At 40.4% G+C, this 23461-nt stretch overlaps 1 protein-coding gene across 2 annotated transcripts; it reads left to right on the plus strand.

Annotated features, from left to right (window-relative positions):
• Positions 1-686: 686 nt before the first annotated feature.
• crispld1b (cysteine-rich secretory protein LCCL domain containing 1b) lies at positions 687-10925 on the plus strand. Of its 2 annotated transcripts, XM_035788156.2 has the most exons (16): positions 687-768; positions 1027-1081; positions 1449-1758; positions 3277-3395; positions 3807-3939; positions 4038-4153; positions 4315-4415; positions 4521-4679; positions 4805-4865; positions 8663-8729; positions 9411-9541; positions 9720-9763; positions 9840-9912; positions 10122-10191; positions 10289-10422; positions 10675-10925. In XM_035788156.2, the coding sequence occupies exons 3-16, from the start codon at positions 1501-1503 to the stop codon at positions 10724-10726; spliced, it is 1518 nt and encodes a 505-aa protein (XP_035644049.1). In that variant the 5' UTR covers positions 687-768; positions 1027-1081; positions 1449-1500; the 3' UTR covers positions 10727-10925. The 2 variants fall into 2 exon arrangements, with proteins under 2 accessions (XP_035644049.1, XP_035644048.1); XM_035788155.2 differs by lacking the exon at positions 1027-1081 and having other exon boundaries at positions 707-960.
• Positions 10926-23461: the final 12536 nt, after the last annotated feature.

Genomic DNA, 23461 nt, shown 5'->3' on the forward strand with positions numbered 1-23461 from the left:
TAGTAGGAATGCAGGGTTGAAGTCAGCATGACCTAAGGTTCTGAGAATCTGATCCTCAGGAATGCACTTATAAAGCAGGGAGCAAAGCGTGTCCTCTCCATAGAGGATGCCAGCTTTCTCCTGTGAAAATGCTCATTATACCCACCCGAGAAAAATAACTTGTGTCTGGAACTTGGGTTGATACTGACTGAAGTGTACAAAGCCTTATCAGTTTTGATGATTTTGAACACAGTTGATTTGATCTGCAGAGCTCAGTGGGGTCATGCTCCAGAAAATGGCAGGGAGTAGGCCTACAGGAGGAGAACAAGGACAGTGCAACACTTTTCTTAGTGTCATGGATGCAGGCACAAAGCTATTGAGGCTTGCAATAACATAGCCAGTGATTTTTTTTGGGGGGGTGGAAATCTGCTTGAACAATACAATAAAGCTAATGCCAATAATGCTAACCCTAATAATCATTCAGCGAAAAAGACTGAATTAAACTCACAGTAAATGTTATAATTGAAAAAAAATCACATCTTAAAAGAAAACATAAAATACATAAATACTATTCTAAAGAAATACTGAATTTACATATGAGTGGGCTGTCATTGTCCAAAGTTTACCTTGCAGTCACTTTGAGTGGGATGGCTGGAATCAGAACCAGAGTCTTTAAATAGTTCAACCTGCGAACGCTCTGGAGGAGGCGTGGTCTGCCGCGTAACGTATTGCAAAATCCAAATTTGGCATATAAATGCAGGGAGCGCTCGTATTTGAGATATAATACAGGTAACCCCCTCGACTTTTTGTTGGATGTATGATACTTTACCCGTACGAAAGTTGTGGCTCCTGTTATGAGAGATGTCATAAATCGTATTATGTATGAAGAGTAGCTTTCATTCGGCTGCAATAAAACTTTTGGAGTTGGACATTGTTTCCTGAGGATAGTTGACCAGATTAAACAACAGTGTTCGGTAAAAGGTAAATCATTTGTAAATGTTATATTCGTCATTGGGATAACGAAAATACTGTTTTGTATTTCAACAGGAATAGCCTGTCTAGGCAGACTTGTTGCCTCCAACAATGTATCAACGCTACTACGGTGGGTCGGGTTTACTAGACTAGAACAGGATCAGATTAGAATTCACCTTGTCAGCCTGTGAGAGAATTTCACATGCAATATGCATGGTCATGAAATATTGCATGTGCTTGGCAAAAACTTACATGTTTTCCTTGTGCGAGAAATTGTGCGAACAGTTCAATTGACCTACTATCATGCACTTAAAATACACCAAGTATATATATATATGTACAGTATCAGTTCTTGTTCTCCTGTATGATATCCATGTCCCAAAGATGTGATAAATCATCAGTACTCACATTCAAGTGAATGTATTAATCAATAACAAATAGTATACAATGGATTACAGATCTCTGAATGCTTGTATTTTATTTTGTCTCTTGTTTAGCCAACAGAATACAGATTTTTGTATTGGAGGCTTGAGAGGCTGATCAGTCATCATGAAGTGTGGAACTCAGGACTGGCTACGAGGGTTTGGGCTGCTATTCTTTGTGCAAACAGTACTTTCTATGGTGATCCCTAACTCTACTCACCTGGAGTTGTTACTGGAGAAGTATATGAACAAAGATGATGAGTGGTGGGTGTCCAAACAGCGAGGGAAGAGAGCCATCACTGAGGGTGATATGCACCTCATACTTGATTTGCACAACAACCTGAGAGGTCAAGTTTATCCTCAAGCTTCAAATATGGAGTATATGGTAAGCTAAACCAGGACCTGCTGTGTCTGCATCACACATTTCTGTTATATTTAGGTCATCCTAAGATGAACTGAAGGCAATTGGAATATGACTTTCCCATACTAGAGAACGTAGGAGATTGTACAGTACTACAGATTGAAGCAAGTGTTAGTTAGTTATTTTGCACTGATACTTCATCTTAGCTAATGATACTTGCTCAATGACTCAAGACATCTAGGCTTGAGAATCTGGAACATTTTCAAACCAATTCAACCATCCATGGGATTCAGCAGAGCACATCTGCAAAGTCAGGGCCAACTCAGAGGTTTCACACCAAGTTATGGGAGCACAGAGTGCTCAAATAGATCAAAACCTAAAAACAAGCCTGACCGACAGCCAAGCAATAAAGCCAGTGTGTTACTGGCCCTGCCAAACCTCAAGCTCTGCCCCCTGCCTTGGTAAGCGGCCAGCTCTCACCTCCGCTGTTATCGTGCACTCTGCCTCAACCATTTCAACTCACATCTTCAAATATTAGTGTCTTTCTTTGCATTTCATTTGGCAACAAAGCTGGATCTGTGTTGATTCAAACGTGTAACAGTTGAGCATCATCCTTTGAAGTATGGTGGATAATTTGGACGATTTCCCATGCATAAATGGAGATTTGTATCCTGTGTGGATACACTGTGGCTCAGTTGTTCGATCATGGCGTTTGCGCTGCCAGGGTGGTCAGTTCGATTCCCAGGACCACCCATATGTAAAATATATGCACGCATGATTGTCAGTCGCTTTAGATAAATGTTTCTGCTAAATGGCATATATTGTATTGCTGTCCATTGCAGTCAAGCATGTCCATTGGCCTCAAGCCCATTGCTTTAACCCTAAGCAGTGCAGAATGCAGATATCACTAATGTAATGTTCTACACATGGAAGACATTAGGACTGTACAGGGCAGCTGACTGGCACATTTTTCAATTAACCTTGATGGTTATTAGTGCAGTTAAACAGCAGAACAGCAGCACACTACACCTATTCTTCTAATGGACAATTTTACTACAACTTGGCTGAAACGTTAGAATTCCTCAAGTCATATCTATGTAGTTCTTTGTAAGAAACAAGTGGTGCACAAATAGATGATAGTTTTTAACTTCACTTGACCCGTTTAGAAGATCTTGATCATGTAGGTTGTTGCACTTTAGTGCAGACCCACTGGGCACACACTGATTGAATCAATGTTGTTTCCACGTCATTTCAATGAAATGATGTGGAACCAACGTAGAATAGACATTGAATTGACGTCTGTGCCCAGTGGAGAGTTGAGGCAAAGAGACCAGTAATACTAAAAATGCCATCAGGGCCCCCGAAACACTTTCTGTGAAGAATGTTAGAATTTGTATTTACAATTTTTGTTTATCAAGAGTTTTGTCTTTCAACAGTAATACTAATACAAGCTGTCTTAAGTGTATCAGTAGCACTAGCACCAATCTGATGTGCCTGCAGATATGTCTTTATCAGAATAACTCTGACTTTGGCATTTCAAAGGTTTGGGATACAGATCTGGAGAGGAGTGCCGAGCACTGGGCACACACCTGCCTGTGGGAGCATGGACCACAACACATGCTAACTCAGATTGGACAAAACCTGGGTGCCCACTGGGGAAGGTCTGTATAGTATCTGGAGAGATGACCAGATTGATTATATGCATTATGTCATTATACAGTTATACTGTATGCCCTTTTCCTAACATGTTGCAGGGTCCTATAAACTCATGAGGCAACCAATGTGTGATTAGACTGTACAGTGAGTACTGATACTGTATAATGCTGTGGGTTGTGTCTAGTTTAGGGTTTCCCAAACTCGGTCCCAGGGCCTCCCATGGGTGCATATTTAGTTTTTTTGCCCTCGCACTACACAGCTGATTTTAAAATAATCAACTCATCATCAAGCTTTGATTATTTGAATCCGCTGTGTAGTACTAGGGCAAAAAAACTAAACATGCAACCTTGGGAGGCCCCGGGACCGAGTTTGGGAAACCGTAGTTATTTAAATAGTTTAGTTTCTACTTTCCTCAGAGACCGACCACCAACATTTCACGTCCAGGCCTGGTATGATGAAGTGAGAGACTACAGCTATCCCTATCCACAGGAGTGTAACCCAGACTGCCCCTTCAGATGCTCTGGTCCTGTCTGCACTCACTACACACAGGTAAGAGTTTCCTATAACAATATCATAAAACCTTATTTAAGGTCAGAGAAGTCTGAGAGGACTACTAACTGAAGGTAGCTACTTTGTTGTCTTTGCAGATGGTTTGGGCAACAAGCAGCCATATTGGATGTGCTATTAATATATGCTACAACATGAATGTGTGGGGCATGATTTGGACTAAAGCTGTGTACTTGGTTTGCAACTACTCACCGCCGTAAGTTTGAAAGTTTTTAAATTGTTCTTATGTCCCCCCCCCCAAGAAAATAATTAAGTTCAGATTCTTATTTTCAACTGCTGTATGTTATGTAGTGTATGGGAACTGTGAAGGATTGGGTCAAAAGGTTCAGTGTGTTTTATGATGTCATTTGTGTGCAGGGGAAACTGGTGGGGGCATGCCCCATACAAACATGGCAGCCCGTGCTCTGCCTGTCCGCCCAGCTACGGTGGAGGCTGTAGGGATAATCTCTGCTATACAGGTCGGCTGCTTTCAGAAAAAAGTTGTGCCATAACAAATTGGTTGCTTTTATACATTTTGTTTTGCAGACTATATTACATGTGATGTGACACTTGTTCTTTTTCAGAGAACGGAGTAGATCGACGTCCTGCCCCTGAACTAGAGGAGACAAACTACATCGAGCCAGAGCCGAGGGCCCAAGAGCCAAGGTCGAGACCGCAACCCCCAATACCATCACCCAATGACAACATGGAGAGGAATGAGGTGGTCAGCACAGTGCAAATGTGTAAGAATTTATCACAAATTTGACACTGTTTCTAATACACAATGTCATTATACAGTAGGATAAAAGTCTATATTTTGTACCACTGCCAGAAGGTCTAAGTGAAATTGTTTTTCTTATTTTCAAAGGTCAACAGATGGACTGTGAGACAAAGCTGCGTGATCGTTGTAAAGAAACCACTTGTAATAGGTAGGCCTAAGTTGTTCCTAAAGTGGATGTTGTCACTTACTTAGGTTTACAAATCAAATGTTATGTCACATGCGCCGAATACAACATGTGTAGACCTCACATTGAAACGCTTACTTACAAGCCCTTAACCAACAATGCTGTTTTTTGTAAAAAAAATTAAATGTAACCTTTTTTAAAGAAAATACCCCCCCAAAAAGTAAGAGATAAAAGTAACAAATAATTAAAGAGCAGCAGTAAAATAACAATAGCTAGGCTATATACATGGGGTACCAGTACAGAGTCAATATGCGGGGTACCGGTATTGAGGTAATATGTACATGTAGGTAGAGTTATTAAAGTGACTATGCATAGATGATAACAGAGAGTAGCAGCAATGTAGAATTGGGGGGCAACGCAGATAGTCTGGGTAACCATTTGATTAGATATTCAGGAGTCGTATGGCTTGGGGGGTAGAAGCTATTGGATCTAGACTCGGTGCTCCGGTACCGCTTTCCGTGCGGTAGCAGAGAGAACAGTATATGACTAGGGTGACTGAAGTCTTTGAGAAATTTTAGGGCCCTGCCTCTGACACCGCCTGGTATAGAGGTCCTGGGTGGCAGGAATCTTTGCCCCGGTGATGTACTGGGCCGTATGCATTACCCTCTGTAGTGCCTTGTGGTCAGAGGCCGAGCAGTTTCCATACCAGGCAGTGATGCAACCCGTCAGGATGCTCTCGATGGTGCAGCTGTGGAACCTTTTGAGGAACCATGCCAAATCTTTTCAGTCTCCTGAGCGGGAATTGGTTTTGGCGTGCCCTCTTCACGACTGTCTTGGTGTGCTTGGACCATGTTTGTTTCTTGGTGATGTGGACGCCAAGGACCTTGAAGCTCTCAATCTGTTCCACTACAGCCCCATCGATGAGAATGGGGGTGTGCTCGGTCCTCCTTTTCCTGTAGTCCACAATCAACTCCTTTGTCTTGATCACGTTGAGAGAGAGGTTGTTGTCCTTGCACCACATGGTCAGGTCTCTGACCACCTCCCTATAGGCTGTCTCATCATTGTCTGTGATCAGGCATATCACTGTTGTCATCGGCAAACTTAATGATGGTGTTTGAGTCGTGCCTGGCCGTGCAGTCATGAGTGAACAGGGAGTGCAGGAGGGGACTGAGCACGCACCCCTGAGTGGCCCTCATGTTGAGGATCAGTGTGGAGGATGTGTTGTTACCTACCCTTACCACCTGGGGGCGGCCCATCAAGAAGTCCAGGATCCAGCTGCAGAGGGTGGTGTTTAGTCCCAGGGTCCTTAGCTTAGTGATGACCTTTGAGGGCACTATGGTGTTGAACGCTGAGCTGTAGTCAATGAATAGCATTCTCACATAGGTGTTCCTTTTGTCCAGGTGTGGAGTGCAATAGAGATTGCATCATCTGTGGATCTGTTGGGGCGGTATCCAAATTGGAGTGAGTCTAGGGTTTCTGGGATAATGGTGTTGATGTGAGCCATGACCAGCCTTTCAAAGCACTTCATAGCTACATACGTGAGTGCTATGGGTCGGTAGTCATTTAGGCAGGTTACCTTAGTGCTCCTGGGCACAGGGACTATGGCGGTCTGCTTGAAACAACATGTTGGTATTACAGACTCAGACAGGGAGTGTTTGAAAATGTCTGTGAAGACATTGCCAGTTGGTCAGAGCATGCTCTCATGTATGTTTCACTGTTACTTGCTTCGACGCGAGCCTAGAAGTTATTTAGCTCGTCTGGTAGGCTCGTGTCACTTTGCAGTTCTCGGCTGTGCTTCCCTTTGTAGTCTGTAATAGTTTGCAAGCCCTGCCACATCTGACGAGCGTCGGAGCCATTTTAGAACAATTCGATCTTAATCCTGTATTGATGCTTTGCCTGTTTTATGGTTCATCAGAGGGCATAGCAGGATTTCTTTTAAGCTTCAGGGTTATAGTTCTGCTCCTTGAAAGCGGCAGCTTTACCCTTTAGCTCAGTGCGGATTTTGCCTATAATCCATGGCTTCTGGTTGGGGTATGTTCCCACAGTCACTGCGGGGACGGCGTCATTGATGCACAGTGACTCATGTGGTATACTCCTCCGGAAGAATCCCGGACATATTCCAGTCCATGCCTTCACAAACAGTCCTGTAGCTTAGCATCTGCTTCATGGTACTTCCTACTTTAGTTTTTGCTTGTAAGCAGGAATCAGGAGGATATAATTATGGTCAGATTTGCCAAATAGAGGGCAAGGGAGAGCTTTGTATGCGTTTCTGTGTGCAAGGGGGGGTCATCAATGTTTTGTTGCCAAACTGGTGGCAAAGTTAATAGTTGGGAGTCCTATCAGAGCCATAGACAATCTCTATTGCACTCCACACTGCCCACACCCACCTGGACAAAAGCAATACATTTGTGAGAATGCTGTTCATTGACTACAGCTCAGCATTCAACACTGTAGTCCCCTCCAAGATAATCACTGACCTCAGGACCCTGGGACTGAACACCTCCCTCTGCAACTGGATAATGAACTTCCTGACGGGCCGCCTGAGGGGGCAAGCGTAGGCAACAACACATCTGCTACGCTGACCATCAACACGGGGGCCCCTCAGGGGTGTGTGCTTAGTCTCCTCTTTTACTCCCTGTTCACACACAACTGCGTGGCGGTGCATGACTCCAACACCATCATTACATTTTCTGACGAAGCAACAGTGGTAAGACTGTTCACCGACAACAATGAGGCAGCCTATAGGCAGGAGGTCAAAGACCTGGCAGTGTGGTGCCAGAACAACAACCAATCCCTCAACATCAGCAAGACAAAGGAGCTGATCGTGGAATATAGGAAATGGAGGTGCGAGCACACCCCCGTCCACATTGATGGGGCTGTAATAGAGCAGGTCAAGAGCTTCAAGTTCCTCAGTGTCCACATCACTAAGAAATTAACATGGTCCACACCCACACAGTTGTGAAGATTGCACCTCATCCCCCCTCAGGAGGCTGAAAAGATTTGTCATGAGCCCTCAGATCCTCAAAAAGTACCATTGAGAGCATCTTCACTGGCTGCATCACTGCTTGGTAAGGCAAGTGCAAGGTACCCGAACGCAAGGCGCACACCTGGCCCAGTACATCACTGCGGCTGAGCTCACTGCCCTCCAGAACCTCTATACCAGGCGGTGTCAGAGGAAAGCCCAAAATATTGTCAAAGACTCTAGCCACCCAAACCATAGACTGTTCTCTCTGCTACTGCATGGCAAGTGGTACCAGTGAACCAAGTCTGGAAACAATAGGACCCTGAACACTTTAACCCTACCTATATGTACATAGCTACCTCTTACCTCATACCCCTGCACATCGACTCAGTACTGTTACTCCCTGTATATAGCCATGTTTTTTTAGTCATTATTCACTGTGTATTTATTCCTCGTCACCATTTCTGTTTAAATGTTTTCTTTAACTGTGCATTTTTGAAAAAGGAAGTAAACATTTCACTGTTAGTCTACACCTGTTGTTTACGAAGCATGTGGCAAATAACATTTGATTTGCAGAGTTAATTGAAAATAATGCCACTGTTGATTTGATTTGTTTCATTAATTAGGGTATTTTATCTTGAACCATATGGCCTATCAAGTAGAAACTCATGGACAATATGGATACAGATATAAAAAATTTACTTTATGAATACATTTCTTTCTAGTATAAATTACCAAAGTTACTATAGCTTGCCATGGTATACATTTTTAATGACCAACGTTACCCTACACTTAACCATTCTCACTCATTTCTGTGAATGGGTCAAAACTGAGTTTGAAATGTTATTTCTTCCTACAGGTACGAGTGTCCTCCTGGATGCTTGTCCAGCCCAGGAAAAGTAATAGGGGCTGCGTATTATGATATGGTATGAACAGAAAACACTATCTATTACTTTTAAAAATGTATTCCAACCGCATGAGTTGTGGGATACTAGATATAAAATAACGGTACAACTTCAGTCATTTTATTGATGTATTTTTATCATCTAATTAAAATAATTAGGGAAAGCCAAAACCTTCCCTCCTAAGTGACACAGCGGTCTAAGGCACTGCATCTCAGTGTAAGAGGTGTCACTACAGTCCCTGGTACAAATCAAATCCGGCCATGACTGGGAGTCCCATAGGGCGGCGTACAATTGGCCCAGTGTCATCCAGGTTTGGCTGGGGTAGGCAATCATTGTAAATAAGAAGTTGTTCTTAACGGACTTGCCTAGTTAAATAAAGGTTACATGAGCTATGCAATTGACTTTGTACTACGTCTGGGTTCTGTCCCCTAATCTTTAGAACGGGCTCATAGATTTTTTGAAAACACAGTAATTTAAGATATATATGAAATTATATTTGTGTTTGTAGATGAATTTACTTCTGCCAGATGCCTTTTCATTCTTTTTTTTTTGTTGCGCTGAAGACCAATGGGCTGCATTTTTGCCCATTGATGACCATTCAAAAAGCCTACAAAAGTTCAAAAACTACAAGGCTACTTCCTGGGAAATGCCATGTCCCGTTCATAGCATATAAAGAGTAGTGAAACATGTTTCATATTTCAGCAATCAAGTGTTTGTGGAGCTGGTTTACATGCTGGAGTAATAGACAACGATGGAGGCTGGCTGGATGTTACAAGACAAGGAAGAAAACCACATTTCACAAAGTCATACAAAAATGGAATTCAGTCTCTTGGGTGAGTTAATTTGACACAGCTTTGTCTCAAATGGCACTCAATTCTGTATGTAGTGCACTACTTTTGACCAGGGCCCATAGGGAATTTGATGCCATTTGGGATGCAACTTCACTGAATTATGTTTGTTTATAATAAAGCAGCAAGTCACGTTTTCACACCAACTTATTCAAATTTACAGGATGAACAGGAGTGCAAATGCTTTCAAAGTATTCTCTGTACCAGGTATGTCTGATCTTGTTTCACCTTTGTCTCAATGCATGTATTTTTCAAATGACATTGTGGCATCTTTGCTTCTCAGTAAAGGCAGTACCGTGTGAGACCACTGTTGCACGGTTCTGTCCCTACAAAAGACCTGCACGGCACTGTCCAAGGTAAAGAAAGAGTTCACTCTAATAAACCAAACGTGATACTCTTCTTCTGTAAAGTTGATTGGATAGGTATAGACTACACCTGCATTGCTTGCTGTTTGGGGTTTTAGGCTGGGTTTCTTTACAGCACTTTGACATCAGCTGATGTAAGAAGGGCTTTATAAATACATTTGATTGATTGACTACTGATCGTGGCAATTTTCCTTCACCAGGTTGTATTGCCCCCGCAATTGTCTGCATGAGACCCGTGCCAGAGTCATTGGAACACAATATTATTCGGATGTAAGTCTGTCTGACAATGGCCTTCTATACAGATTATATTTCTCTCCGTAGAACTGACGTTTGTGCTATGCTTATCTACCTTGTTTTTTTTTAATAGAAATCCAGTATATGTCGAGCGGCCATCCATGCTGGTGTAATTCAGAATGACTCAGGAGGCTACCTGGATGTGCAACCCGTGGACAAGAGGAGACAGTACAGCGGTAGCTATCAGAATGGAATCTCTTCAGAAAGGTAAGGGATTTGGATAAGGGAAATACAGGTCAATTGTGTTTTTTTTTTACTTTGTTCCAAATGCTTTTGGATGTATAATGGCTAGGAACCAGGAGTTTTTCCTGGTCAGCTATTGTGATCAGAAAAAACTCCTTCCCTTTGCTGATGCAGTATGTAGATGTAGACTAGTATCAGTGTCATATACCTTGGCTTGACGGTGTAAACTGTTCTTAGCTGAATCCAAATTAACACCAGTGTTCATTCTCCCCCCAGCCTACAGAATCCCTCAGGTGGCAAAGCATTCAGAGTATTTGCAGTCATTTGAATTCACATTGCAAGGACACGAGCACTTGTCATTTCACGGCCAGTAATCACATTACTTGTGGTTTCCTTCTCTTGCCAAGCTGCACAACCTATAAAAGATATACATTCAAACAGTGTATCTTTAAGCTTGTTTATTTGATGTATATAATATGTTGTAAATAAGTTGAATGTAAAAAAAAAAAAGAAAAAAAAAAATATTTGTATCAGAACAGAAAAATATATACAGTAATGAGCATGCATAGTAAATGTTTTCATTCTATGATATTTAAAATGTATTGTTTTTATTTGATTTTGTATGCATATTTTTTTTAACTATTACGTTTTGATGGCTGTTGTATTTTTCATGATGCAAAATATATTGTAGTCTTTATTCATAGATTTTTACAGTTCAAGCCTGGCTGGCCAGGAGTGTGTCAGAAAATGTCATAGCCTGAACCGAAAAGGGTGAGACAGCCGAAATATGCATTATTTATTTACATTTATGAATAAATCAATGGTCAATTCTGAAAAGACAGAGCATTCATTCATTCATTCAAGAAGGGCTTTATAAATAAATGTGATTGCTTCATATGTCTTTTTGCTGAACATTCAGTATCGCCATTATCTCTTTCAAGAAAACCTTAAATATCAGTTCTCCATTGATTGCTGCTGTTCATAATACAGTAGTGTATAAAGCGCTACCTGACGTTGGTAGAAAAGCCTTGTCCTATCACTGTCAATGTTCTGGAAAATACTGCTATTCTGTGATGGATGGCCAAGAGGGTACTTTCTTACTGTCCTGGATCAACATTTGTTTGTAAAGGCTTTACTAATCTTCAGGGTATTCACGAGTAAAGCTTTTTGTATTTCTATGCTCTAGAATGCCCTTCAAGGCAATCAGAAAGGAGTATTCAACAATACCATGGTATAAGTATATACATTATACAACTGTTACACATGTTTAAGGTTGCAAAATGTCAAATTCCCATGTTTTCCAGAAATCCAGGTTGGAGGATTCCCGGGAATAAGCAGGAAATACAGAATCCTCAAACCAGGGAATTTATTGAAAGTTCCTGGAATTTTGCAACCCTACACATGTTCGTCTATCCACAGAATTCAGGCACTCATTCAATATTTCAAAAACAATATTTGCAGAAATCTTTTCCAGGCAGGAGCAGTAAAGAATGAAAGCTGAGCAAGCCCTTATGTTAAACTACTTGGGCCCACTGGCTGTGTGCTAGGGAGAGCAGACACAGAGTAACTTTGTGTGTGTTGATCTCAATCTCACTTCCTGGGATGCATTTCCCCCATGCCTGCCACAGATGTGGTCAATCCCAGCTGAAAGGTCTCTGTCAGTCACCCTTACTTACCCTAATGTAAACATACCCTCTGTGGGATGCTTTATGTAAGTGGTTGAGATTTAGAAACAAGTTCAAATTCAGTATATTTTCCTCAATAGTTTAGTCTGAAAGGAATTTGCTTTGGATAACGCATTTTAACTAATGCTGGTCAGCTAATGCTGCTGACTAACCTATGGTCAGTCAACATACAAAGAGAGAGTTGAATATTATAGCTCTAAGTGGTACAGACAAACTTAAATATGGAACAGAGACAGGGGAATCTAACATGACAGACAGATTGACCATTATCCATAAAAGTATTTATTTCGAAATATACATTTCACGCTAGCCTCCTTGGTTAGTGCATATCCATGGTTAATAAACTGTATACACTGTAGTGTAGTGGTGACACATTATAACACACAATCCCCACTATCACCACCATTCGGTGTAAATAAGAATTTGTTCTTAACTGACTTGCCTAGTTAAATAAAGGTAAAAAAATATATATTCTGCTGAGTGACCAGTAGGGCTGGACTGAAAGGACATTTCCAGGAAGAGGACCAGGTCTGATATAGAACAAGCTGCTGATGGCCTCGTTGAGTTCTGCACTGCTCTCCAGAGAGAAGAGGCATGCATCAGAACGCTGTCAGAATTCACAAGGCAGTGTTGCAGAGGAGTCTACTGGCAAAGACGCCAACTGTTCACTTCTACAGGAGTGTTACACAACATGAAAAGACCACACTCTTACAGACCCACACAAGAATCAATACATTGTCATCTCAGAGGTGCTGGTTTGTGAAATGAGATTTGTAGCTACAGCTAATATTATACCTGCTACTGAATACAATAATGAGCAAAAATATGTAGAAATCAGTTCCACCAGATGAATGCTGTTATAGTATAACCCTCTTAAATTTGACACACTGTAGTACAGTACAGTATGACTAATCTGCCTTCAGTGAATGGTGATCTGTGTAATCTTTATAGAATAATTCCCATTGATCCGTACTGGACGCTGTTCACAGGAAATGAATAAATAGAACATTTATTTTTGAAACTCCTGAGCCTCTAATGACAATTTATGTTACTAGTTATAGTCAGACAACTCGATGTTGATTTATTGTACAGTACAGCTATGTAAAATATAGTCAGTAATTATAAGGTTTTTGAAGTATGTTTGACATTTCAAGGCAGCTCACCACTAGAGAAACATTAGCCGGTGTATAGAGGTGAGTGGTTTCTAAATATAACTTGTAGAATCATTCTCATGCTTTATAGCTTGTTCCTGAGGTTGACTTCTGGGTGGACATATATGATGTGCTGTTTATGGGCCAACAATCAGTAACTCCAGAAAAATAATTGTAGTGTCAGTTAGTGCCTCATTCCTTTACTCCCTGAGAGAGTTAATCATTACTTTAACATAACTGTAGTTTCCAGCGGTGTTTAGTTTGAGGAGCATAATCATCTTTGCATTGCTGGCTTTATTATAATAATGCGTTATTTATAACAGTGGCAATTTCATTTCACTTTCACATGCAATAGATAGGAAACATCTCACGCAATTCCCTGAACATGAGTTTAATATAAATTAATAAATAAATTCTTAAGAATTACAGTAAATTATTTCCAATTCTGCTTCCTGCGGAGTGTTCAATTCAAATTCAAATATTTTATTGGAACTAAAGAGCAATTCGCAACTCAATTCAGAAGTGGCCCTAATCCTGCACTTCAGAACATGACACATAACATTCTCAATGTCCTAATAATTTTGCACGCCCAATTTTTCCGTTTTTGATTTGTTAAAAAAGTTTGAAATATCCAATAAATGTTGTTCCACTTCATGATTGTGTCCCACTTGTTGTTGATTCTTCACAAAAAAATACAGTTTTATATCTTTATGTTTGAAGCCTGAAATGTGGCAAAAGGTCGTAAAGTTCAAGGGGGCCGAATACTTTCGCAAGGCACTGTAACAGTCAAATCTGTTTCTCATGCAGCTCTACACAGTGGATCAAACATCCTGCTCTAACCTCATCACTTTCCATCCACACACACCCACCCAGTTGTGATTTTGGCAAGACTCTCTCTTACTTGCCCTATTTGTTGATATCCCACACAGAGACTTCCACTGCCAGTGTGGCAACTGTATTTCCCCACAACCTCACACTCCAATAGTAAACCAGTCAACTCTTTATGGACCAGTCAACTCTTTATGGAGTCTTTTCATGCTCCTACTGTTTGTCCCTAAAGAACCCTATAAAAATGTTCTGTAACTCTCAAAATAGTTAGTCTGATGTCTTGGCACACTTTATTGGTGCCCTTCTGTCACTGACTGGAGCAGAGTACAAATAAATGATGGGACTCTTTAAAAATATATATATTTATGAATCTCATTAAATCTGTTTTCTTTATTGTACTGAATGTATGTCCTGTGTTTATGTAAAAGGTCTGGGTGTAGCTTGTGCAGAGGAGTCAGGCGCAGGACAGGAGATTAGTAATAAAACTTAACTTTACTCAAAATGACCAAATATATTTAGTAATGCCAAGCCCACACGAAAGGACCGAAATATATCAAACAAACACGCACAAAAACCATGGGGAAAACAGAGGGTTAAATAATTAATATGTAATTGGGGAATTGAAACCAGGTGTGTAAAAAAAATACAAAACAAATGGAAAATGAAAAGTGGATTGGCGATGGCTAGAAGGACCGCCGAACGCTGCCCGAACAAGGAGAGGGACCGACTTCGGTGGAAGTCGTGACAGTTTAACATCTGTAATTACCTCTAATGCAGCATATGATATTGGAACAAAAACACTGCAGAATAAGTGTTACTATACTAGTAGTCATTAATTGGTCACTTGTGTACTGTATACAGTATATGTCTACAAATATATTTGAATATTTGTGGTTTTACCCTCTGTGGTTTTACTGGTTTACAGGTTAATTCTGTTGACACGCACAACATGCATCCCGAATGGAGACCTGCATTGTGAATGTGTACATGCAGTTGAAAGTTATTGTAGATGTTGTGCACTACACAGAAAAAAAAATGATATAAAAAAATACACAATATATCACCCAGTTGCTTTTTCAGTGCACAGTAGAGACACAAAAATACCACTGTAGTGACATAAGAGGTTGTCCAAGCCTCCATATTTATTTAGTTTCTTGGGTTTGGAGTGTAGAATGTAAACAACGAGAAAAGCTACAAATAGAATTTACCCACTTAAGAATATAGTCACTCCCTCACTCCGTACGTCATCTCTGACCTTTTTCTGTTTGCAGAAAGGATTTGATTTCACCTCTTTTTTTTCACACTTAAACCACTGTAGCATCTTGGAGTATAAAAAAGTAGATTTTTGTCTTGATGAAATGGGGGTGCAGGACCAACATGCAGCTGCCAAGCCATAAAAGAACGGCTAACATCCAGCACCAATCACCAGCTCCAGCCCTCACCTGTTTTTTATTACGATTGTCAGCCTACACATGGACCCCAGCTAGCAAGCAGACCTGAGTTTATGTACTTTTATTTCACAACTTGAGTTCCTTTATTTAGAATGAACCACTGTAAGGTCTATCTGGAGGGATGCATACAAAATGTTACCTCTGTTCAGATGAACAAGTTTTATCAAATGTTAAATTGAATCCAGTCCCTTGTGAAAAATGTGATGTAATATTTTTATTTTCATACCAGTGGAGGCTCCTCAGAGGAGGAAGAGGAGGACCATCCTCCTCAGTGAACTTCATTTAAAAAAATAGTAAAACATGTAAAAACGTTATGATTTTTAGATAAAACTATACTCAATATAATCACGGCATAATCACGGAAAGCCAAAAGGCTTTCGGAGCCATCATCGACTCAGTGGGTTTTGTCCAACATGTCTCTGGACCTACTTACTGTCACAGTCATACTCTGGACCTAGTTTTGTCCCATGGAATAAATGTTGTGGATCTAATGTTTTTCCTCATAATCCTGGACTATCGGACCACCATTTTATTATGTTTGCAATTGGAACAAATAACCTGCTCAGACCCCAACCAAGGAGCATCAAAAGTTGTGCTATAAATTCACAGACAACACAAAGATTCCTTGATGCCCTTCCAGACTCCCTCTGCCTACCCAAGGAAGTCAGAGGACAAATATCAGTTAACCACCTAACTGAGGAACTCAATTTAACCTTGCGCAATACCCTAGATGCAGTTGCACCCCTAAAAAGTAAAATAATTTCTTATAAGAAACTAGCTCCCTGGTATACAGAAAATACCCGAGCTCTGAAGCAAGTTTCCAGAAAATTGGAACGGAAATGGCGTCACGTCACACCAAACTGGAAGTCTTCCGACTAGCTTGGAAAGACAGTACCGTGCAGTATCGAAGAGCCCTTACTGCTGCTCGATCATCCTATTTTTCCAACTTAATTGAGGAAAATAATAACAATATGAAAGAATTGTTTGATACTCTCGCAAAGCTAACTAAAAAGCATCATTCCCCAAGTGAGGATGGATTTCACTTCAGCAGTAATAAATTCATGAACTTCTTTGAGGAAAATATAATGTTTATTAAAAGCAAATTACGGACTCCTCTTTAAATCTGCGTATTCCTTCAAAGCTCAGCTGTCCTGAGTCTGCAACACTCTGCCAGGACCTAGGATCAAGAGAGACAAGTGTTTTAGTACTATATCTCTTGACACAATGATGAAAATTAGCATGGCCTCTAAACCTTCAAGCTGCATACTGGTCCCTATTCCAACTAAACTACTGAAAGAGCTGCTTCCTGTGCTTGGCCCTCCTATGTTGAACATAATAAATGGCTCTCTATCCACCGGATGTGTACCAAACTCACTAAAAGTGGCAGTAATAAAGCCTCTCTTGAAAAAGCCAAACCTTGACCCAGAAAATATACAAAACTATCAGCCTATATCGAATCTTCCATTCCTCTCAATTTTTTTAAAAAGGCTGTTGCGCAGCAACTCACTGCCTTCCTGAAGACAAACAATGTATACGAAATGCTTCAGTCTGGTTTTAGACCCCATCATAGCACTGAGACTACACTTGTGAAGGTGGTAAATTATCTTTTAATGGTATCAGACCGAGGCTCTGCATTTGTCCTCGTGCTCCTAGACCTTAGTGCTGCTTTTGATACCATCGATCGCCACATTCTTTTGAGATTGGAAACCCAAATTGGTCTACACGGACAAGTTCTGGCCTGGTTTAGATCTTATCTGTCGGAAAGATATCAGTTTGTCTCTGTGAATGGCTTGTCCTCAAGGTTCCGTTTTAGGACCACTATTGTTTTCACTATATATTTTACCTCTTGGGGATGTCATTTGAAAACATAATATTAACTTTCACTGCTATGCAGATGACACACAGCCCCAAAATTGCCCTCGCTAGAAGCCTGTGTTTCAGACATAAGGAAGTGGATGGCTGCAAACTTTATACTTTTAAACTCGGACAAAACAGAGATGCTTGTTCTAGGTCCCAAGAAACAAAGAGATCTTCTGTTGAATCTGACAATTAATCTTAATGGTTGTACAGTCATCTCAAATAAAACTGTGAAGGACCTCGGCGTTACTCTGGACCCTGATCTCTCTTTTGACGAACATATCAAGACTGTTTCAATGAGAGCTTTTTTCCACCTACGTAACATTGCAAAATCAGAAACTTTCTGTCCAAAAATTATGCAGAAAAATTCATCCATGCTTTTGTTACTTCAAGGTTAGACTACTGCAATGCTCTACTTTCCGGCTACCCAGATAAAGCACTAAATAAACTTCAGTTAGTGCTAAATACAGCTGCTAGAATCCTGAATAGAACCAAAAAATTTGATCATATTACTCCAGTGCTAGCCTCCCTACACTGGCTTCCTGTCAAGGCAAGGGCTGATTTCAAAGTTTTACTGCTAACCTACAAATCATTACATGGGCTTGCTCCTACCTATCTCTCTGATTTGGTCCTGCCGTACATACCTACACGTACGCTACAGTCACAAGACGCAGGCCTCCTAATTGTCCCTAGAATTTCTAAGCAAACAGCTGGAGGCAGGGCTTTCTCCTATAGAGCTCAATTTTTATGGAATGGTCTGCCTACCCATGTGAGAGACGCAAACTCGGTCTCAACCTTTAAGTCTTTACTGAATGAAGACTCATCTCTTCAGTGGGTCATATGATTGAGTGTAGTCTGGCCCAGGAATGTGAAGGTGAACGGAAAGGCCCTGGAGCAACGAACCGCCCTTGCTGTCTCTGCCTGGCCGGTTCCCCTCTTTCCACTGGGATTCTCTGCCTCTAACCCTATTACAGGGGCTGAGTTACTGGCTTACTGGTGCTCTTTCATGCCATCCCTAGGAGGGGTGCATCACTTGAGTGGGTTGAGTCATTGATGTGTGTAACAGCGTTCTTCGTTTGTCGAAAGAGAGTCGGACCGAAATGCAGCGTGGTGGTTACTCATGTCTTTAATGAAACAAATGACGATACATGAAATAACTTAATAAATACAAAAACAACAAACGGAACGTGAAAACCTATTACAGCCTATCTGGTGAACACTACACAGAGACAGGAACAATCACCCACGAAATACCCAGTGAAACCCCGGCTACCTAAATACGGTTCCCAATCAGAGACAGCGAGAATCACCTGACTCTGATTGAGAACCGCCTCAGGCAGCCAACCTATGCTACACCCCTACTCAGCCGCAATCCCAATACCTACAAAACCCCCAATATGAAACATAACATTAAAACCCATGTCACACCCTGGTGTGAACACATAATTAAGGAAAACACTAAATACTATGACCAAGGCGTGACAATGTGATCTTCCTGTCTGGGTGTTTGGCCTTTCTAGGGAGTTTTCTAGGGAGTTTCTTAGCCAACGTGCTTCAAAACCTGCATTGCTTGCTGTTTGGGGTTTTAGGCTGGGTTTCTGTACAGCACTTTGAGATATCAGCTGATGTACGAAGGGCTATATAAATACATTTGATTTGATTTGAGATACAGGCGATAAGTGTGCAAGGCGATATTGAAAAAGTTACTGTCTGTCACCTCAAATCTTTCTCTCGACCTGTGTGCACCTATGTAGTAAACTACATATGACAAAACATTTATTATTTTTACTGCTCTGATCATGTTGGTAACCAGTTTATAATAGCGATAAGTCACCTCAGGGGTTTGTGATATATGGCCAATATACCATGGGTAATCGGTGTTTCCTGGCACTCTGGATTGTGCCGTGCGTAAGAACAGCTTTGAGCCATAGTATATTGGCCATATGTAGTACCACACCCCCTTGGGCCTTATTGCTTAAATAGAAATAAGGCCATACTCATAACAAAATAATAATCCTCCCTCATCTTAAATGGCACCAACTGCCACTGATTCATACTGAATAAAAAGGCTATAATAAAATTCTGACTGTCACAGCACATACATATTTTCTCCAAATAGGCACATCTGCATGGATTTAACCGAACAACAAAGTACATTTTCAATTTATATATTGAAGTTGAATTTATGATTTAAATATTTGAATCATAAGAGGCTCACTTTATTGTTTTGCTAGATGCAGTAGTAGTCGACAGTGTTTGAGAGGGGTCTAGAGAGGATGTGCAAACTAACAATAACAATGCTGCCCTCTGCAGTATAAAAGTTCAATCAAAGCAACGAACATAGTATGCTACCTTTAGGGGCACATACAGGGCACAGAGAAAGGTCTCTATGGAATAACCCAAATATTGTCTCGGTTTGATAAAATTTCCCACAATATATAATGTTGATTGGTAATTAAAAAGAGCAAAAAAAACAGCTCAATGTAAACAGCTACATTCTGGGGGTTAAAATGTCTGCTGTTATTTCAATCTGAATTACTATAATTCAGCATTTCCTGAATGACTTGAATATTTAATGTTTTAGCGGAGATGTCATTGCACCTTTTCATGGCAGCATCCCATTTTGCCAGGATGCCTTTCTCCAGCAGTGGGTGTCAGGCCTGGGGACCAGAGAACTAATGGGGAGGAAGCGGATAGATGAGAGGGAAGAAACATTTTTAAAAACCTACTAGGACTGGGTGAGGAAGAGATGAGACAAGAAATCAGCCCATTCTGCTGATGTAAGTTCCTTTCAACGACTCCCCTTAAGCAGCGAAGTGCACAAAAGGTTCAAGGTTAAGAAGTACAAGTAATGAAGTGGATAAAAAAAGAGACACTTGAAATCAGAGAGTGAGATGGGGAAAGATGGAGAGAGTTGCTCTTAATTTGACTTACATATTTGGACTAAGCTTTTTCAATCATTATCAGTGGTGTAAAGTACTTAAGTATTTCTTTGGGGGGGATCTGTATTTTACAATTTATATTTTTGACTACTTTTACTTCGCTACATTCCTGAAGAAAATATGGTACTTTTTACTCCATTAATTTTCCCCGACAACCAAAAGTACTCGTTACATTTTGAATGCTTAGCAGGACAGGAAAATTGTAAGCTTCAAGCACTTATCAAGAGAACACGTGGTCATCCCATAATGCCTCTGGCCTGGCGGATTCACTAAACACATGCTTCTTTTGTAAATAATGTCGGAGTGTTGGAGTGTGCCCCTGGCTATCCGCAAATTTAAAAAACAAGCAAATTATTCTTTCTGCATTGCTTAATATAAGGAATTTTAAATTATTTATACTTTTACTTTTGATACTTAAGTATATTTTAGCAATTATATTTACTTTTAATACTTAAGTATATTTAAAACCAAATACTTTTTTACTTTTACTCAAATAGTATTTTAATGGGTGAGTTTCACTTTTCCTTGAGTAACTTTCTATTAAGGTATCTATACTTTTACTCAAGTATGACAATTGGGTACTTTTTCGACCACTGATAATTATGTTGAACACTTGCGATAATGATGCAATCAAAAGAATCTGACAGAAACTTGCCTTATTCTTTTTATTTACTGTAAATATTCTCCTAATATTCTCCTGTCTTTTATTCTTACAAGGTCAAGAAGTACACACTAAAGTGAACCATGTTCCTCAGTGCCCTCATACAGTGATCAAGATTTTATTGACCCCTCCCCCCCCCAGAATGAGAGTTCACATCCGTGTTGATTTGTGATCTGACAATCTGAGATGCTGGGAAATACTTATTTTGAGAGATGAGAACAGCTTGTTGTGTGTCATTGGGAGTGCTTTCACATTGAGCTTCATTGCAGTCTAATCAGCCTTATTCTTCCGTCTGCTATCTGCTCCCTTTGTATAGCCACCATTACGCCTCATGATTCAGTGTAAAGGCAGATGACATTGACTCCAGCTCATTCTCCTCTAAATCATGAAAACATTGTCTGTACTGTAATTTCAGGGATATGGGTAATTTTTAGACCATAAAATATTTCCTGAAAGAAATACACATTAGGCATCTTTTACATCCTTTCCAATTAAAACAAACATGTTTCATTTTCGGGATCATAGAGTGCACAAAGCACTGACTGAAGCCCTTTTTATGCCATGCTGGACAGTGCTGTCATTGTCTGAGGGGTACATTGGGAGCTCTTGTGGAAATTGGAGTAGAATTCCTGAGTTTTCTTTTCTATTTCATACTGTCCAAAAGCAACAGTTCTGTGGCACATGAATAATCTATATATCCTCCACTACTCAGCGAACATTCAAACGTAGGCCTATAAGATGTGGAGCATCGGAAATGCACTTTCAATAACATAAAGCAGGAAACTAACAATAATATGCCTGTTTCATTATGTGTTAGAATGTCTTTTGCCCAAATATATAGGCTACGTGCTGTTCAAGTATTTGTTTAATAGGCTATAATGAAAGCTGGGATGCGCTCAGTTTGCATCAACATTTGCTACGTTGCATGACACTTTGAACCAAACAACATTTTTCCTGCCGTTCTTCAACAGGGGTATATCATTACGCCGGTTCTGTTGCAAAACATTTAGCAAATAAATATATTTTCTACTGGACAAATTTAAGTAGGTCCCACCCCGTTTTGATCTGTTTGCTTACGTTTGGTTCTTAAACGGTAAACGGTTTCTGTTGCAAGACGTAATGCATACATCCTTGGTACGTTTGCTCCCGTTTGTATGGGTGTGACCCTGGGCCAGAAACGAGAAATTCCATGAATAGAGCAGACATGATTCCTTATTCTACATGTTGGAGAGGCATGTTTGTTCTACATGGCATATTTCAATCTGAACGTTCCAAAACATTGCAAAACTTGTGCAGCACATCATAACTGCCCTCTGGGCCACCATATTCACAATGTTTTTCAACTGGTCGCTCAGTACAGTACAATTTCCCTTGAATGTTGGACACAGATCTGTCGTACTGAACTGGAATCTTATTCTAAAACAAAGTCATGATGGTTTTATTTTGTAAAGGTTTTATTCTGACCCTAACAGTTATTCAAAACAAGATAAATGTATTAAAATCAAATAAGTGACACAATTGATTATGTGGTAGGCTAAATATTATAATTGACATGTAAATTGGGGCGATTATGAATGTGTTCAGTTCTGGTGGATTCCTTTTACCTCTTTTCCCAGAGACAGGGAACGGTGCGGTTTAGGTATAAGAAGATGTACGATATTTATGAAATGGTGAAGAATGAATTGCGTCCTGTGGAGTCTGAGGGTGACCAGAGGTGGAATTGTGTTGATCTGTTGTGTATTGGAAAATAAAAAGCATCGAGCATTGAACCTCATTCGAATCAATGGAAAAGAGGGGACTTACTTAGACTTTCGGAGTAGGGCACTATATCTGGGGTCACTGTTGAAGTTTTTGTTTTAGTATGGTCAGGGCGTGAGTTGGGTGGGTTGTCGATGTTAGTTTTTATATGATTTTCTATTTCTGTGTTTGCCCTGGTATGGCTCTCAATCAGAGGCAGCTGTCAATCGTTGTCCCTGATTGAGCACCATATTTAGGTAGCCTGTTTTCAATTGTGTTTTGGTGGGTGGTTATTTTCAGTCTTTGTGTGTCTGCACCAGACAGAACTGTTTCGGTTGTTTCTTTATTTTTTGTTATTCAGTGTTCAGATTTTTCATTAAATAAGATAACTTATCACGCTGTGCTTTGGTCCTCACCTTCTTCCCACGACAGCCGTTCCATCCTAGGCATGTTAATTAAGCAATATGGTATATATGAGGTCAGTGGTGACGAGTCATTCTGTTTTGAGCCCCACCTCTAAGAACAAATGTTAATTTACAATGACAGCCAGGGAACAGTGGATTAACTGCCTTGTTCAGGGGCAAAACAACACATTTTTACCTTGTCAACTCTGGAATTCGATCTAGCAACCTTTTGGTTACTGGCCCAACACTAATCACTAGGCTTCCTGCCTTGCCCAGAGACCATATTTGTTCACAATGATATATATATATATATATATATATATATATATTTTTTTTTACATTGTTTG

Source organism: Oncorhynchus keta, chromosome 15 (genome assembly GCF_023373465.1).
Source record: "Oncorhynchus keta strain PuntledgeMale-10-30-2019 chromosome 15, Oket_V2, whole genome shotgun sequence".
NCBI lineage: Eukaryota > Metazoa > Chordata > Actinopteri > Salmoniformes > Salmonidae > Oncorhynchus > Oncorhynchus keta.